The 17,540-nt window shown below is 43.7% G+C and overlaps 1 protein-coding gene across 4 annotated transcripts; it reads right to left on the minus strand.

Moving 5' to 3' along the window:
* Nucleotides 1-3,695: 3,695 nt before the first annotated feature.
* CLBA1 (clathrin binding box of aftiphilin containing 1) lies at nucleotides 3,696-14,595 on the minus strand. Of its 4 annotated transcripts, XM_064714405.1 has the most exons (7): nucleotides 14,509-14,556; nucleotides 14,090-14,347; nucleotides 12,796-13,486; nucleotides 9,151-9,299; nucleotides 7,624-7,753; nucleotides 5,805-5,918; nucleotides 3,696-4,796 (listed from the first exon to the last, which is right to left on the minus strand). In XM_064714405.1, exons 3-7 carry the CDS (start codon nucleotides 13,258-13,260, stop codon nucleotides 4,629-4,631), a joined length of 1,026 nt encoding a protein of 341 aa, XP_064570475.1. In that variant the 5' UTR covers nucleotides 13,261-13,486; nucleotides 14,090-14,347; nucleotides 14,509-14,556; the 3' UTR covers nucleotides 3,696-4,628. The 4 variants fall into 4 exon arrangements, with proteins under 4 accessions (XP_064570475.1, XP_064570474.1, XP_064570476.1 ...); XM_064714404.1 differs by lacking the exon at nucleotides 14,090-14,347 and having other exon boundaries at nucleotides 14,348-14,558; XM_064714406.1 differs by lacking the exon at nucleotides 14,090-14,347 and having other exon boundaries at nucleotides 3,697-4,796; nucleotides 14,509-14,595.
* Between the last annotated feature and the right edge of the window lie 2,945 nt (nucleotides 14,596-17,540).

The following is a 17,540-nucleotide window of genomic DNA, read 5'->3' on the forward strand; positions in this document are numbered from 1 at the left end:
GCTTACAGAATTCCCCTTCCCCTTGCCATGGATCTGCTGCCCACAGTGTACAAAGCCCAGGTGTAGAAGGAGCTGCTCACAAATCCAGTGCTGTGCCCACCAGTGCCATCAGCTCCTGGGGTGACTCATTGCAGAGGAAGCTGCTGTGGATGCTGCAGCACAGAGCTCAGCCTGTGCCTGTGGCAGCAGAAAACGCTGCCTTTCAAGGGTGTGCTGCAGTTCAGTGCTTTACGAAAATATTTTTGGAGCTTTCAGTGGTGTAGGCTTTCATACATTGATTTTAGCCACGCTGAAAGGTCTGAACTTAGGGCATTCAGAGCAGCCTCAAAGAGCTGCTGGGCAGGGCTGGGTGCTGCCCAGGTGCTCTGTCCAGCTCTGTGATCTGTCTGCTAGAAGGGACACTTTAAAAAACTAATTTTCCAGCACAATCAACAATAAAATACACAAAATTAAATAGCTTACCCATTAGTTCTGGGAGGAAGATGAGTTATAAATTAGCAGCAAAACTAATTTTGAGCTGTTTAAAGTCAGTGTTAGAAGTGAGGCATTAAGCCCTGAAGTGTGTCTGTAGGAAAAGTAGAAGTTTGGGGAAGCTGGAGGATTTTTGGCATTTCAGGATTTGCCCAGCATTCACAGGCATCTCGCCTTGATTGAAAAAAGCAAAAAATGTTGCAACTTCATTCCATACATTTTTCCCTCATCAGGGCCTGCTTATCCCACCCAGCAGAGCTCTAAGCCAGGCTGGCTGTGCTCTGGCGTCCAAGCTGTGCTGTGGGAGGCATTTTAGGAGCTTCTCAGACATACTTCAGTAGAAGGAGCAAAAACTTTTTCTCTCTTGAATCTTCCAGAGGGGATCTGGAAAGTTAAACTTGGATCCACAGGGAAATTTGGGAGTTCACTATTAATTTGCAGGTAGCTCAGTTTTGGCCAAATTCCTTTTGCAGTGTTAACTGGAGTAGGATACTCCAGGAAGTCCCATTTTTTAAACTATTAAAGCTGATCTTCATTATTCAAAAATACCAGAGTGCTTTTAAATCCTGAAATGACCTTGCATTTTGAAAAAAAAATTTTTAAAATATTTATTTTTTTATTTGTTTTTCACTCCATCTTCTGCATATGCAACTAATGGTGGGCTTATAGTATGGTTAGAAATCATCCTGGAGTCTGACTGTCCCCCCTCTTTTTCTTGACTCTTTTAAAAAATATTATAATTAATGAAATTCCACATTTTATAATGTGCATTGAGAAATTTTCAGTCTTTGAACTACAATGAAGTTGGTTTGAGGGTTTTTTTCTTTTTTTCCTGAAGAATGTTTACAGCATTCCTTCCACAAAGGAATTTGTAATTTCAGTAATTACACTGCTGATTGGAACTTTGTAAAACTTTGTTCTGTGGGTATATTTTCCCTCTAATCCCAGCAGAAGAAAGAGGCATTCCTGTCCAAAACTCCTCTCATTATCCCCTTTTAAAAATCCTTAGCAAATGTCAGGAGCCTGCAGTGTTTGCTTTCCACAAACACAGAGTACAGTGACACGTTCATCAGAACTCGGGATGTCACAGCTGAGAGCTCAGAACTCAGGTTAGAAATGGTAAAATTTGGAGCTTTAAATGTGTTGAGGTACAAAGTGATATTAACTCTGCGTGCCACTTCCAGAGCACAGACACTGGGTGCCCCTGGTGTCCCCTTTGGGGACACAACGAGTGCTGGCACTCTGGGGACATGGTGTGTGCTGGGACCTTTGAGGACACAGCCTGAGCTGGCTCTTTGGGGACACTGTGTGTGCTGGTATTTAGGGGACATGGTGTGTTCTGGCGCTTTGGAGACAGAGCCTGTGCTGGCACTCTGGGGACAGCCTGTGCTGGCATCTTTGGGGACATGGAGTGTGCTGGCACTCTGGGGATATGGTGTGTGCTGGCACTTTGGAGACATGGTGTGTGCTGGGACCTTTGAGGACATGAAGTGTGCTGGCACTTTGAGGACACAGCCTGAGCTGGCACTCTGGGGACACTGTGTGTGCTGGCCTTTGGGGACACAGGCAGTGCTGTCCCTTTGGTGACACAGGCAGTGCTGGCACCTTTGTGGACACAGTGTATGCTGTCCCTTTGGTGACACAGGCAGTGCTGCCCTTGGTGACACAGGCAGTGCTGGCCCTTTGGGTACACTGTGTGTGCTGTCCATTTGGTGACACAGGCAGTGCTGGTCCTCGGTGACACAGGCAGTGCTGGCACCCGGGCAGGCTGCAAGACCAGCGGCAGGGACAGCAGCAGGGCCAGCAGCAGTGACAGCAGCAGGGACAGCAGCAGTGACAGCAGAGGGACAGAAGCAGGGACAGCAGCAGGGACAGCAGTGACAGCAGGAAGTGACTCAGGGTGTGAGCGGTCGCTGCTGGCGCTGAACGCGTCAGAGGCGCTTCCGGCACCCCTCGTTTCCCCGAGAGCCACGGGAGGCAGCGCTGTGTTTGTACCATGAAATGTGCCTGAAAGTCTTGGCTACCCTTTGGTTTGTGTCCCTGATCTTTTGTCACTTGAGACAGTCCGGTTTTGTCTTTGTGGGTACCCCAAATGTGCCAGTCGTGTCCAGATTCCCACAGGGGCTGGAGGGCTGCCAGAACTGCCCAAACTTAAAGCTGAATTGAATTACTTTGCCATTTAAATTTTGCCAGTCTTTTCCCCTGGAATGGTGAATTTGTTATTCCAGACTGGAAATGGGAGTTACAAGGTCCCTCAGTGGTCTAATGCAGCCAGTGCTGACAGGCAGGGAGGGCTCAGGTGGCCCAAAGCACCTGCCCAAAAGGAAAAGACCTGGAAGGTGGAGCCCAGCACCTTTGGAACCCCTGTAGTTCACTTCCCTGCTGAATCACAAGGGCTGAACCCTTTTTTTTCCCATTCTGTACTTTGGACAGGGCTGTAAAATCCGCTAATATGAGGGGAAGATGACGTATTCATCCTTCCCCCAGAGTAGCAGCGCCCAACAGTTTTCCCTCCATTCATCCAGTGCTCACAAAAGCAAAGGCAGAGTTGGAAGCCCAGAGGAAAAGAGGGCTCTGATGCATCAGTGAATGTTACACACACTACAAGTTGCCCCCTAAAGACCCTCTGTAGGCCTCTGCTTGTCTGAAGGCATAAAAATGGGATTTTAATCTTATAATTGATTTTAATAATGTTTATTACTAACCTCAACTATTCATTCACCATTTACTGGCAATTTAACATTTTGTGAGTTTATGACTGCTAATTAAACCTATTTAATACATGTTTATGAGCTCTGAAAGAATATAAGGGAAACTGAAAATTAATTCAAATCTAGGGTTAACTGAAAAAGTTAATCCTGTTCTGGTATCCAGATGGAGTTTGGCATTGCAGGACTCCCTCCAGGGCCAGGGGAGCTGCAGAGCCACTTTAAAGAGCATTTTACCAAATGCCCTGTTCCATCTACTGAGTAAGCAGGACAGAGTTCATGCCATGCTAATAGCACTGAGGTATCATCAGCATTACTGAAGTTATTACAGCAACTATGAAGTCACTGCTGAATAGTTTACTAGATTAAGGGTTGAAGTCTTCCAGTGCTTTATAGTATTCTTAATTCTAAGAACTGAATATGCACATCATTAAATAATTAACTGACTTAGTTTTGGAACACCCAACTTTGTTCCCTGTTTTCAACACATAAAATATCAGCTGCCGTGCTTAGCATCTCCTTAAAGCAAAAAGCCATATAAAATTTCCATATTCAGAATGGCCAGAGCAGCAAATAGATCAGTAACTTGTGTACAAGTTACTGCCAATGAATAAATAAAGCTGTTGCAGTTGGCAGGGAACCAGCAGGGATTCTCCTGAGTGACAGTGAAGTGCATCCCCTGCGGCACCAGGCATGCAGGAAGATGGGCAACACTTGACAGTTTCCATAAAATCTTAAAAGGGCAGGAATTTACACCATTATTCACATCCTGAACTGCACAACTGCTGAGCTTTTACAAGCAGGGTGTGCATGGTGTAAGTGTGGCTGGATGAATCCACGTCCTGTGACAATCAAAAAGCTTCAAAAGGTGATTTATTTCAGCCAGAAATCCATCCCAGAATGAAGCATTTTGCTGCCTCTACCCCTATCACCACAGCAGGCTTCATTAGACAGAAATTAAAACACTTTTATTCTAAACCCCACTGAAAGTCCCCAAATGAAGAAAGGCTCTTCTCGTTACACCCAACAGTGGCAGAGCCACAGGTCTCAGCTGATCCACACTGGAGCAATATGAGGAGAGATGAGGGCAAGGCACATTACAACACACCTGAGACTTGGGAAAGAAGGTTTTTGATTGAAAATTAAGGCCTGGAAGGTCAGTAGTTCAGGAGAGTCCACCAGAGTTATCTCCAACCCTGGCTGCAGCTGCAGCATTTACTGTAAGAGACACAACTCTGCAGCAAAACTTGGCAGGGCAAAATTACAAAATTTGACTTCTCAACTAAACAGGAGAAATATCTTCTAATAACGTGGCCTTATGTCCCTCAAATACAGCAATTTGTCACTTTGCTAAAGAATGTCTGTAGTCTATAGTACCAAGTCAGTAACAAAATGAAGGTAAACTGCATTCAGTTCAAAAAAAAAAAAAGAGAAAAAAATGCATTTAGTTCAACAAACACCACTACTGAAAAATTTCATTTTTAGGTTGTGTGTAGAAAAAATCTGCTTTTTTCTTGGGATTGTTATATACTCTGTGTTTTCATTTGATGACGTGGTCTTCAAAAAGAGGTTACAGGTGAAAAGGTGACCATGTCTGGAGTCTGGTGACACAGAAAGCTGAGTGAAAAAGAAAAACTTAGTTAATTTTTTCCATCCTATAGGAGATTAATGACTTTGCATATGCTAACCTAATTTTTATAAATTTTCATTAAAATAATATTTTAAAATTTTATTTTAAACTTTTTAGAGGGAAAAAAGGACATAAATATGAAGATAAATGGAAAACATTCCATTGTAAGATTTGATTTACTTTAAATTAGAAATAGCAACCTGTTTTTTAATGATTTTTTCTTTGAGACACCAAGCTGCAGGGTTTGTTCTTTCCCATTCGAAGCTGTCCCAGGAAAATATTTTACTTTAACTTTGTACCACAGTTCTTTTTTCTTTTCTTCCTTCTTTGTCTACCTCAAACCTCTTCTCCTTTGTCTAAACAGTGTTCCTGTGTTTTACACATTTCCAATGTGATTTGGCACTGTGATCCCTCCCTCATGTACTCACTGAAGAAAGCAGAACTGAATTATGAAGGAATGAGCTGTTCAGTCCTTTTAAGTTTTACTTCTGAATTCTGCAGTCTATCATCTCCTATGTACACGGTTCCCAGACCAGACACCCTCACTGTCCAAGGCAGTAAATAGAATAAAACAGAGCAATGAAAAGTTTGTTTCAAACTGTCTCCACAACAGCTGCTCAGTTTTATTCTGCACTGAGGAAGGGACCTTGGGTTGAGTATATTCCTCCAAAATACCTTGGAGGAAGGAATAAATAAATAAATAAATAAACAAACAAACAAAAACAAAAAGAGTGAGGTGACTGAATGTTTTACAGTAATGGAGAATGACACAATTTTCCTTCCAGCTTGCTTTGCTACAACAAGAAACAAACAAGTGCCAAGGTATCTTTTCTGAAAAAGTCAGAGAGGTTTCAAAGACCCAAATCCAACTCCACATCCAAAAGTTTTACCAGCACCAAGCCATTCCATGAGAACATGTGGTGGAACAGCAGGGAGGAGCATGCTGAACACACTCTGTGGTTCTCTGGAGTTCTCACTCCCAGAGCAATCCTTACCTTGGTCTGGATCAATGCTTTGCAGTCATTAACACTGAATCCATCAAACCTAAAGTCCTCATTATCTTTGACATTTGATTCTTCAAAAATGTCAGCCTGGTTCTCTGAAACAACCTAAAAAACATAATTTACATTTTATTTACTAATTTACTTATGCATTTCTCTCTGATTTCAATGCATACAACCTAAAGAGAAGTTTCCCTCAAATAACAACCACTAGATTTGACTTTCTGAAGCTGCATTTTATCATGTTTCCCTTTGCATTTAAACAATTTTATGCCAGTTCTACAAATGATGCCTTATGTTTTAGCTTTTTATTTTTCAGATTCTGTACTGCATTAGTGCATAACTCTGAACTCTGTATAGAATGCTAGCTAGCTTTCTTCACATTTTAGTCAGACTAAACAATCCTTTTAGGCCTGAGAAACAAGGTCATCAACACAGCCTCAGGCCCAAAAAGTATAAACAAAATTAAACCGGGGAGAGAAACAAACTGGGGGGAATGGGACTTCATTACCTGAAGCCAAAACTGGAAAATTAACCTCTGATATGCAAAAAGACCAAACTTATATCCATCTGAGAAAACTGGTGACTGCTGTCCATCTTGGGTGCAGCCTCTGCAAGGCTTTGCACTGCCCAAGGAGTTTCCTTTGAAAGCATTTCAATAAATACCAACTTTAACTCTCTTTAGCCTCTGTTCCAGGTAGCCCCTCAAGGCATCACCTACACACATGAATCTGTGACTTCAATTAGTAAAAAAGCCATTCCCAATTAATATTAGCCTTAATTAGCACCAAAGCATTGCTGAAAAATGCCTCTTAATCAGTATTGTTAAAAGCAATACAATTTTCCAGAAACAGATAAGAATTAATGATGCAAGTTTAAGCTACCTGAAGAAAGGAACAGAATGGGAGTTTAGCTATGTTAGAGAAATGTCTCCAATTTTCTTCCTGTTAAATTACAATTCAACAGAGTGACTTTTTAAAAAGCAAAATAGGTTTCCACCTTCAGCACCATCCTTCTGTTTGTATATAACTTGCATGAAAAGTCAAATACTCCCCTAAAATCATTACCTTGCCAACCCCATGCTTCAGCATTCAAATAATCAATTGAAATAGTTACTTCTGAAAATTACATGTGCCTAATGAATCCCAGCTAAATAACTGAATTCCAAACCATCCCTGACACCGGTACCTTCTCAAAACAAGAGATTGTTAAACAGAGACATTTCTATTTGAGATCTTTTAACACTGCTGGTTTGGTTTCAATCCAATTTGTAACACACTCTCCCTCAAGCCTCACAAAACCAGAGGAATAATGTGAGGAAAGGGGAAGCTGAACACACTTTCAGTTTCTTCACAGTAAAATCATCCAGCAATTACTGTAAGAGCCTCTCTGATTCAGATCTGATTTTCACTTAACAGAAAGTGAATACAGATATTAGAGGCTGACAGTTTCCATTCACTCTGTGCAAAAAAAGTAAACAATCCTACTGCCCACACATCAGGGAGCTGATTTTCCATTTCTACCACCCGAAAGCTGCTTCTCCATCTCTACCAAAGCTAATAACAGGGAACTGTGCTGGGCAGACTTCACTGTAAAGACAATTAAAGTGTGATCCTGCACACTTTCATAGTTACTTACACATGAAGGTGAGAAAACACTAAGCTACTGTCTTAAAAAGCTCCCTGATAAAAGAAAACAACCTTGTGACTCACCCAGATCTAGTCCCTCCTGCATCTGCATGTCCTGCTCACAGAAGATCAGATTCCCAGCCCAGTGTTTATGCTGGCAGAATGGAAAACCATTGTTCAGTTACCTTTTGATTTGCATCTACTCCAAGAACGCTCAGGAGGTTTTCTTGGCAATGAGATTTACTCCAGGGATGTCTTGAGCTGGGGGCATTATCAAAGTCCCTCAGTGCTCTCCATAAATTTCCAGAATCCATGCTAGGAAACAAAACACACTTTGAGGTTTCCAGTGAACATATGCAACAGTTATTTTCACTACACACAGCTGTATACTAACCTTCATCTGACAAGAAACTTGTGTTAAAACTCCTTTACACTTGTCCAAGCTGCCAGCCCAGGGCACTAATGAGCTGGCATGACAATTAGTGGGAGCAGTAAGTCAGCAGAAGTGTTTGTTTGTGCTCCTCAGATAAGAGGGGCAGGAGAAGCACATCCCAGAGACTGCCACATGCCAAGGGCTCCCAGTGTTCAGCTGTTTCTGTGAAATGTGGGCAGAGTTCAGCCCTGCCAGCTCTGCACTTTGCCTTCTCTGTCTCTCAAGGCTTTCTCCATCCCACAGGTCACACTTCACCTGTCCCACAAAACAAGGCAAAGGCACTCACTGCTGAAACAGAGAGGAGGGAGCTCCCCTGGCGTGGTTCTTTGCATTCTTACACTGCATTCATCACATATAAAAATTCAGCTGGGCTTTACTTAGTTTGCAGTTGTCATTGGACTTAGTTACTCATCACAGTAGATTAGGAAATTTTTGTTTTTACCTGTTTTTACCTAATAGTGCAGTCCCCTTTACAATTATGTTTCTCCACAGGTTTGATGCTGATTAAAATATAACACATATGCAGGGAACTTGGCTGAAAGAGTCCCCACATTAAAAGTTTTACCTATGTTTCTTCTGAGTCTTAGGACATTTCTCAAGTAGGGGCTGAAACTCCTTTCTAGACACAAACCCTCCAAGTTATGAAAAAGTAACTGCAATGCTGTTCAGTAGCTACAGTACTGCTCTGAAGCTGCTGATCCTTAAAAAACATGGAACAGAGCTAGAAGTGTTCCAGCTGTTGCTGGAGAAAGCTTAGCTAATGATACTAATTGCTATTAACATAGCCCAGGAAAAAGCCAGATGCACCACAGATTCTGAAGCACATCTGGTTAAACATGAGAAGGAGTTACCAACTGGGAAAACTGAGAGGGGAGGAAAAGAAAAAAGCAAGTTGTTAGTGGAAGCAGCAGCCTCCAGTGATGAAGAAATAAGTGGGATGTGCTGTAAAGAAAGGACAAGCAAACAGGAAGAACAGGCTGCCTGTTGGGTTCTGGCATTCCAGAGGCTTAGTCATAAGGAGGCACACCAACAGCAGGAAAAACCCTAAGCAGGAATTTGTAATTTTGATATATTCCCTTCATTGTTTTCCAATGGCTAAGACACCATCCACTTCCTTTAACAATGTGCTACAAAACTGGTGAGATCTATACACTGAGAAGCACAGTACTAAAAAGATTTTTAAGTGCACCACTGATTTCTAAATTATGAAACATTGTAATTGATGAGGAGCTTTTCCTTTCCTTTTCATTTTTTTTAACTGTTAATATAAACTCATTACCAGAGTTGATTATTCAAAAGTTCAGGAATCCAAACATCTTCATTACTTGCATCAAGAACTTGCTCTAAGCTTCTTATGCACTCTCTGGACTGTGGCACAAAGACTTCTGGAAAGCCCAACTTGAAGATCTCCTCATAGCTGTGGTCTTCCTAGAAAAAAAAGAGATTTTTATTACATACATCATACAAGCCATCCCTATAGTTCATGAAGGACCTAGTCCAAAGACTACAATAATTCTAGAGATTGTCTTCTTGGTTTTAGAATTACTATTACTATTACTATTACTATTACTATTACTATTACTATTACTAGTAGAGGGACTGAGCTCATATTTCAGTGTTTTGAGTATTTTGAGTACTTAGAATTAGAGGAAGCAAGAGTCCCAGAGTTTCTGATGATCCTTACTCTTTAACTTCCCAGCTTCTTGGTCACAGACTTGCATATTTAACACTTGGGACTCCTCCTTCTGCTCAGCTAATTCAGTCCAGGTCAAATCTGATGTATCAATTCAACAGCTTCTTTTGCCAACTCAGTATTCAAACACCCCTAATTCAAATGTAACACACCTGCCAAATGCTACAGCTACCAATAAATACTTGCACTGTGCAAGTCTGCAAAAAAGCTGGGGTGAGGATGTTTCTATATCCTTGATTGCACCAAACTTTTTCCAGCCTATGTTAAAAATCAGAGCCAGATTTAAGCCCTTGTTCCTCCTCAAGCAGTGATGAGCAGGTTTGGAGGAATGGCCACAGAACAGGAGGGATACAGACAGGCTGAGTGGAAATAAGCACTAGTAAGTGGGGTTATCTGACAACCAAGAAATACATATACAAGGGAGAACATGCATAATTTACATCCTATCCTAGGGGCATGCCATCTGCTTTGGAAGCTGTATCCTTTTATTCCTTCAAGGAAGGAATTACTGCAGTTTTCCAAATAGAAGCAAATTAATTGACTTCACCACCCTGCCCAGGGACTGCAATGCAGGAGCAGCAACACTGTGTGAAAACTCAAGAATGGAACCAGTCAGTTTGGGGTTTTTGCCCAGCAATCAACAATTTAGTCCGAAAACCCTAAGCATGGATACTCTATATTTTTGTAGTGTCATTTAATTGCAATTTGAACAGCTGAAATATTTCCACAGTGTCATTACACTGAACTCAGACAGGTGGGGTGAATACTGACAGAGTATGGGTTTAATCTAAGGATAAATGGGCAAAATCAACAGAGCTGGTAGAGCTTCTGCACCTCTGACCATGCTTCAAGGAACAGAATCTGTGCCCCACGCTGCTCCCTCCTAAGTAAGGCCTTGCTAAAATCCTTCCTGATGATTCACTGCTGGGACATTCAGAGACTCCTGGGTAAATTCCTCTGAATCTTGCCCAAAGTGTCACAATGCTTTCAATCAATTTGTAAATTATTTACAAACAAGGATACAACATGGAGGATCCTGATGGATGCCCAAGAAGCAGAGCTCTGTGAAGTTACACTTGCTAAAGCATACATGGTCAAGGAAAAAAACCAAACAACTTCCAGGTAGGCGCCAAAAGTGAAGTGGGATGGGAGTCAGGGAAAAGCCAGGCAGCTGCTCTTGGCTTTGGGATGGGGGGAGTTACAGCCCCAGGGAGGCACTGAGGGCAGCACAGCTCTGCCTCAATTGCAGCAGCTCCCTGGAGCCCTGGTGCTGCCCCAACACACATACAAGTCACTGACTTATAGTTTAGCCAAGACAGATCAAGAGATTTTTTTATTACCTTTACTACTGTCTATTTCAGTGAGTGTTTCAGAAACAAAGTTTGGGTATATTTCCATTTATCTTGAGGCTTTGTACTAATCATAAAAAATCAATGTACAAAGTTCACATCAGTACTTTCTGAACAAATCCTCTATATCCTATTATATCATAATACCCCATAGCTTAAACACATGTACCAGTCCCTCTCTCAAAGGCCAGTGCTTAAAGACCACATGAAAAATCCGGGAAGTGTTCAATCCTGTAGGCAGAATACCCAGCTACTGCAAGGAAATTAATGATTGTTTCCATCTTAAAGCACATGATTCTGATCCCAACTGACATAATTTAATTAACTGAAGCAATAAATACTCAAGGTCAGACCTCTGACCTGAGATGATTTCTAGAGGTCCCTTCCAACCCACCTGGCCTTTTTTCTATTGATCATACAGAAGCCAGAGTCCCAGTCCAAAGATTTTATGATCTCAAACTAACAACTCAAAAAGCACAAGGATAAAGGACAAGCTACACATATATTCTACACTCCAAGGAATATCCAGCAGCTCTGTGGTTCTTTCTCTACCTTGAGATAGGAAAAGACAACTTGAAACTCTAAGCATGGTTAACTTATTTAACTCGTACTGGACATTTCCTTCTGCCTTTAACAAATGCAAGGTAAAGAAAAGGCAAAAAAAAGAAAAGTAAGATTAAGATCTACTGCTTTTGGAAAGAAACCAAGCAACCTGCTATATTCCATTTCAGCTTCAGTCATTACAACATTCTCTTTCTCCAACAGAAGGGTTCTTGTCTGCCACTTCCAGCATTACAAAACATTTGAGTTCTCTGTTTGTGCACCAATAACCAGGTATTTTGTGTATCTACATTCAATCAGTGTGGGCAGCTTTTCCCACCTGCATCTTTGTGTTTTTACTAGTAACAGCTCTGCAACAAGTAAAATTCCTAGGCAAAGGGCATGAAATCCTGGCTCCAGGAAAGTCTCAGTTCCCTACACACACTAAAATTCACCCAACAGACTACAAGCAGTAAGTTATTACTGCTACAGATTAACCCAATGGAAGTCTTAGCTGATTTTTCTCTCTTTTCAAATGTCGTCATTTAGGATGAAAGTAGTAAGAAGAAGGAGATTTTGTTCTGTATTAATATGTTCTTTCTGCCCTTTTGTAACTTTCCTTCTCTTTGCTGATGCATATTTGGTCCACATGGAAACACATTTATCCCCAACAATATATAACCCTTTACCTGAATTTTTTTTGTGCTGATAAGAATTCATTGCATTACCTACTCAAAATTTTAGCTCTAACATTGTAAGAGTGAATGTTATATCCTATGCTAAAATATGAATTATATTATTTCTACTAATAAGTCTTGTGTGTCACCATCAGACTAAAATTCCAGAAAAACTGTTGATATTGTTCAGGGAGTATACTAAATAACAAAAATACATTGGTTTCGCCAATTTCTGACTCAATGGTATGTGGGTTTACTTCAATAAGTAATACTTCAATTCTGTGAGACAACTCACAGAATTTCTGTCCACCCTGCTTTTGTCATCCACCTTCCCCATTTGTTGTTTCTTCTGCTCTTTCTTGTCTAAATTTTACACTGCATGTCCTTCAGGGCAAGGTTCATGGTGCCTACGTGCTTCCTTGCCTATGTGCCTACTTATTCCTGGTGCCCAGAAGCAAAATAGTGCATTACATTCTTTAAAGCAGCACAGCTTAAGTATTTGTCAAACACTGCACAGAAGTTGCTTTTGTTCCACTTGAGGTAACTGTGAGGTAGCTGGACAATTTCTCTGCATGTGCAGTTACCCTGTACAGAGAAGACAGACACAGACCTGGAGGTGTGGGAAGCAGAAACACAAACATTTCTGGTTTTTGGCTTACACGTACCTCACTGAGAGAGCCCAAAGCCTCCTGCTTGCCATGGCACAGAGATGGCTCCGCACACCCGTGGGCAGCAGAAATGGAAATGCTGCCGCCGCTGCTGCTCAGCCCCACATCAGCTCCACGAGTTACTGCTGAACTCACCAAAACTTCGAGGTTATCATTGAATCTCTCTGATTTGTCTAAGGACTCCGTGAAACTTTCAAAATCACCCCAGGAACCGCTGGGTTCTGAGGGACTAAAGCTGCTCTCGGAAAACTCCTCACAACTTCTCCCTTCGCTGTTCGCTGCAGGGATGCTTTGCTGCGTTGCTTCAAAATTAACAATTTCTTCATTGCTTGTCCTTTCATTCCAGTTACAGTCATTTCCACGGAAAGACACTCCACCTGCCCCAGCTGCCAGGTCTTTTGGAGGCTCACAGTGTGGTATGTCTGCGTTACCAAGACTTTCTACCGCCGACAAGTTCTGCATCTTTGTCCAAGAGAAGAAAAATAATTTGTTGAAATCTGTACTGCAAAAAGGTTACTGAAGTTCAGTTGCATCAGAAATATGAGTGTTTCCAAAACAAAATCAAATTCTTCATTTCACTCCAAAGAATAACAGCACTGCTGAAAGAAAACAGGATGTCCTTCAGCTTCTCCTCCAGCACTCGGCATGTGCAGTTATTCAGCCTCACTTTCTGTGCAGAGTATTAAGCCTGCAAAGAAAGGATTATAAATAAATACCTCTGTGATAAGGCCTGTGTAGGAATAAAGATAGCTGATAAGGCAGGAGAAAGAATGCCTGCATTAAAATAAACACATTCCAGCATTATCCACTGAAAATTGCTGTAGGCAAAATTATTTAAAATTTACACAGAACTATCTGCCCGGACCACAAGAAAGCCATTAAATTAGTGAACAATACCCAGCAAATACATAACAGAAGTCGCTGGATTATTAACTCAGAACTGACTGAGCACACTGGAGACAAACTCAAATAACTACAGTCAGCATCCAACACTTTAAAAATATTTTCTGTGACTACTTCATCCACCTCGTGTAAACTCAAATAATGCAAAGTCAAATAATGCAAACTCAAATAATGCTATTTCTGCCGGCATGGGCTGCCCCATCCCAACAACTAGAATCCTGTAAAAATACAGTATTTCCAGCTATGTAGGTAACTGAGGCAGATCTAATAAATTCAGTTAAGCATCTGTAAACGATACAGACCGTGCTGCACTGGCCGTGTTAGATTAACCCCATCTCCTCAAGTATTTTCCCGAGCTGTTTTGGGGGTTAGGTTAAAAAGCACTCACTAAACGCTCCTCTCCCGACCTGCCGCGGTGTTTAACAGACCCGAATGTGGGTTTGACCCCGGGTTTCCTTCGGAGGCGGGCCGGGCACGGAGCAGGGTGCGGCAGCTCCCTGGCCTGCCCCAGGGTCACGCTGGAGTCCGGGAGCGACAGGGCGGGGGATGCACGTCCGGAGCCGCGGGCGCTGCCCCGGGGAGGCGCGCCCACGGTGCCCCCGGTGCGGGCAGGGAGATGGCACCGGTGCGGGTACGGAGATATCACCTGTACAAGCAGGGAGATGTCACCGGTGCGGGCAGGGAGGTGGCACCGGTGCGGGCAGGGAGATGGCACCGGTGCGGGCAGGGAGGTGGCACCGGTGCAAGCAGGGAGATGGCACCGGTGCGGGCAGGGAGATGTCACCTGTGCAAGCAGGGGGGTGTCACCTGTGCAAGCAGGGAGATGTCACCAGTGAGGGCACGGACCAGCCTCTCCACAGCCGCCCGCAGGTTGCCAGGGGCGGGCCGAGGTGTGCGGGGCGGGCCGGGGCGGGCGGCGGGGCCGGCACCGCCCGGGGACAGCCGAGCCCTCCCTCGGTCCCTCCCTGCCCGTGGAGGAGGCTCAGCGCATTCTCAGCTCCCGCTGTCTGTCTGTCTGTCTGTCTGCCCGCCCTCGCTCCGCTCCCACCGGCGCCTCTCCGCGCTCGTCCCGGGCCTCGCTCGCATCCGCATCCCCCGAGTTACGGCCGCCCTGCCCATGCGGGAGAGCCTGGGGTTCAAACTGGGATGTGAAAAAGTATTTGCTCTTATTTCATTCCCCCAGCTTCTTGCTGCGGCTTGGCAGCCTAAGGAAGCACCGTTTAAATGTAGTCGTTCCTGTATGCCTTTCATTTGAGACTAGCTAAAATTCCCACATAGCTGGAAAGTTCCAGATTTTTTAAAAGTGACAATCAGACAATTAAAACTCAGGGTTAAACAGTAGGAACAGACCAACAACAACCCTCTTCCTCTCTTGTTTTGCCCCCCAGGTATTTGGATCTCTGCTGAGGCTGAGGCCTGATCCCTTCCCAACAGGTAAAGCCAGAAGCTGAGGGTGCAGTGCTGCACACAGGTTATCCTATGGCCTGGGTGACCATCCCATCCCATCCCATCCCATCCCATCCCATCCCAAGCTGGCTGGCTGCTCCCAGGCCTGGGGCTCAGAGGGAATGACACTGAGAAAACTCCTCAGCTCCCTGTCCTCAGGCTGGGTTAAACATCTGGGCAGTCCCAAGGAGCAGGGGACAGTTGTAAAAGCAAGGAAAGAGGTTTTCTGGAGCAAGGCCCAAACTAAAAAGCTTTTTCTAGGCACTACAGTTCATACATATGTTTTCCAGCCCAGACACAGACACATGCACTCCTCCCACGCATCTGACTCTCATTCCAGGCTCTGGTGCTTTATCCGAGGGCAAGAGGCTGCATTTAGGAGCCATGCCCAGACGCAGAGCCAAAGAAACTTTATTGGCAACTGTCTGAAAGGGTTTTTTTAATGTGTTTTTTTTTCTGCTCCGGAGCGTTTCCTGCCCTCCCGCGGCAGCTCAGGATGTCGGACCGGCCCGGCGGGGCTGACTCAGCCCGAGCGCCGACACCGGCCGGGGCCGCGGGCACCCAGGGCTCTCCCTGCTGTGTTCCAGGGAAATCAACATTTTCTTGCAGGGACTGAGATTGTTTTGCTCGGCTTTAGGCTTTCACCTCTGTCTTCTTGAAGGAAAGGCCACCAAGAGGCGGCACACAGGCTGAGGTGATGCTCTCCTCCACCGTGCTCAGCACCCGGGGGTGTGCTCACCTGTCCTGTGTCACCTGTCCCATGGGGCTCCATCTCCCCTGTCCCTCTCACCTGTCCTGTGTCACCTGTCCCATCTCACCTGAACCATATCACCTGTCCCTCTCACCTGTCCTGTGTCACCTGTCCGATGGAGCTCCCTCTCACCTGTCCCATCTCACCTGTCCCATCTCACTCCATGTCACCTGTCCCATCTCACCTGTTCCATCTCACCTGTTCCATCTCACCTGTCCCATCTCACTCCATCTCACCTGTTCCATCTCACCTGTCTCACCTTTGCAAGGATCTTCAGGTGCTGATCGGCACCAACACCCTGTGGGCTGCATGGGTTCTGCAAACCCTGCAGGTTCAAGGTGTGTCTGCAGCACAGCAAGGAGCTGTGGCAGAGCTGGGCATTTTCAGAAGCTGCCACAGGCGTCTGACACCAGAATGTGGGAAAAGAAGGAAACCCCAGCTCCTTCTTGCCAGGGGAACATCAGGAACTCTGAAGAGCTGGCCAGGCAACGCTGCTGTTTGCTCTCCCCAGCACAGCTCACAGCCCACCTGGGAAAACCCAGTTGCCAGCCCTGGGTCCCTGCAGGGAGCAATTGGCTGCAGCATCTGCTGGGTGTAACCATGCTGCCTCCTACTCCCAGGCAAATGCTGCTGAAAACGCACACAGACACCAGAAAAACCTGCACTGGTGGGGTTTGGCAAGGTTTTCACTTCCAAAGGGGTCGGTGTGAAGTACAGATGTCCTGCAAAGGGGATCTCACCTGCCCTGGTCTGAGTTCAGCCTCTGGGCTCAGCTGAGTGTGTGACAGCTGCTGCTGGATCACCAGCTCCTGTTTAAATGACATGAGTTAAGTTACAAGCATCACCAATCTTGGATTAAGAATTTTCCCCTCTGAAATACAGTGGGATAAAATTCCTGTTATCTGTTTGGGGGAAATAAAGAATTTTACAGTTTTGTCAGACCAGGCTTGTGCATAATTACTGTATTAAATCAATATTTTCTTTTTGAACTATCACCATGGGGGTTTGTTTTATTCTTTTTGGTTATTTTTATTTTTAGTAACTCAGTCCTTATTTAAAAGGTAAAGAGATCAAAAGCTTCAGACATGGACTATAAGCTTTTATTCAGACACACAGGTATGCATCTACCAGAGCAGAATATCATTACTCAAAAATTCACCGATGCAAACAACTGAATTGACTGAACACTGGTCTTTAACTATTATTACTGCTCCTCTCATCATTCCTACTGGAAAATCATTAGAGTTTAGTACACATACTCTAGAATTACTATATTTTTCTTTTTATCCTTTAGAAAATTATCAATTTGCAGTGAAAAAACTCAACATAATAACTGAAAAGTGTTTACTTTCAGGTCAAATCAGCACCATGCTGCTGTATTACAATTTTGTGTTTGCTTATGAAAGACCTGGTCCTGGATTACTGAATTGTGTGGTTCCCTTGTAAATGACCAGGATTGGTTTTTTATGGATTGCTTTTGCCTTTATTCATTTTTTCTTTTGGAAAAAAATACAAGCAAGAGATACCTTTGTATGCAGAATTTTCAGATTTGTTTGGGTTTACTTAATTGAAGTTTTAAACAACATTAACTTGCTAATTAAAGGAATGAATTTTTTAAAATTTGTATTAAATACTTGGATGT

This window comes from Zonotrichia leucophrys, chromosome 5 (assembly GCF_028769735.1).
Source record: "Zonotrichia leucophrys gambelii isolate GWCS_2022_RI chromosome 5, RI_Zleu_2.0, whole genome shotgun sequence".
In the NCBI taxonomy this organism is placed as follows: domain Eukaryota; kingdom Metazoa; phylum Chordata; class Aves; order Passeriformes; family Passerellidae; genus Zonotrichia; species Zonotrichia leucophrys.

Coding starts and splice junctions, on each gene's coding strand:
- CLBA1 (XM_064714404.1), bottom strand. CDS start 13,260: ATGCAGAACTTGTCGGCGGTAGAAAGTCTTGGTAACGCAGACATACCA. Junction 7,754..9,150: donor CTTTTGAATAATCAACTCTG/GTAATGAGTTTA, acceptor TTTGTTTCCTAG/CATGGATTCTGGAAATTTAT. Junction 4,797..5,804: donor AAGCATTGATCCAGACCAAG/GTAAGGATTGCT, acceptor TTTTTCACTCAG/CTTTCTGTGTCACCAGACTC.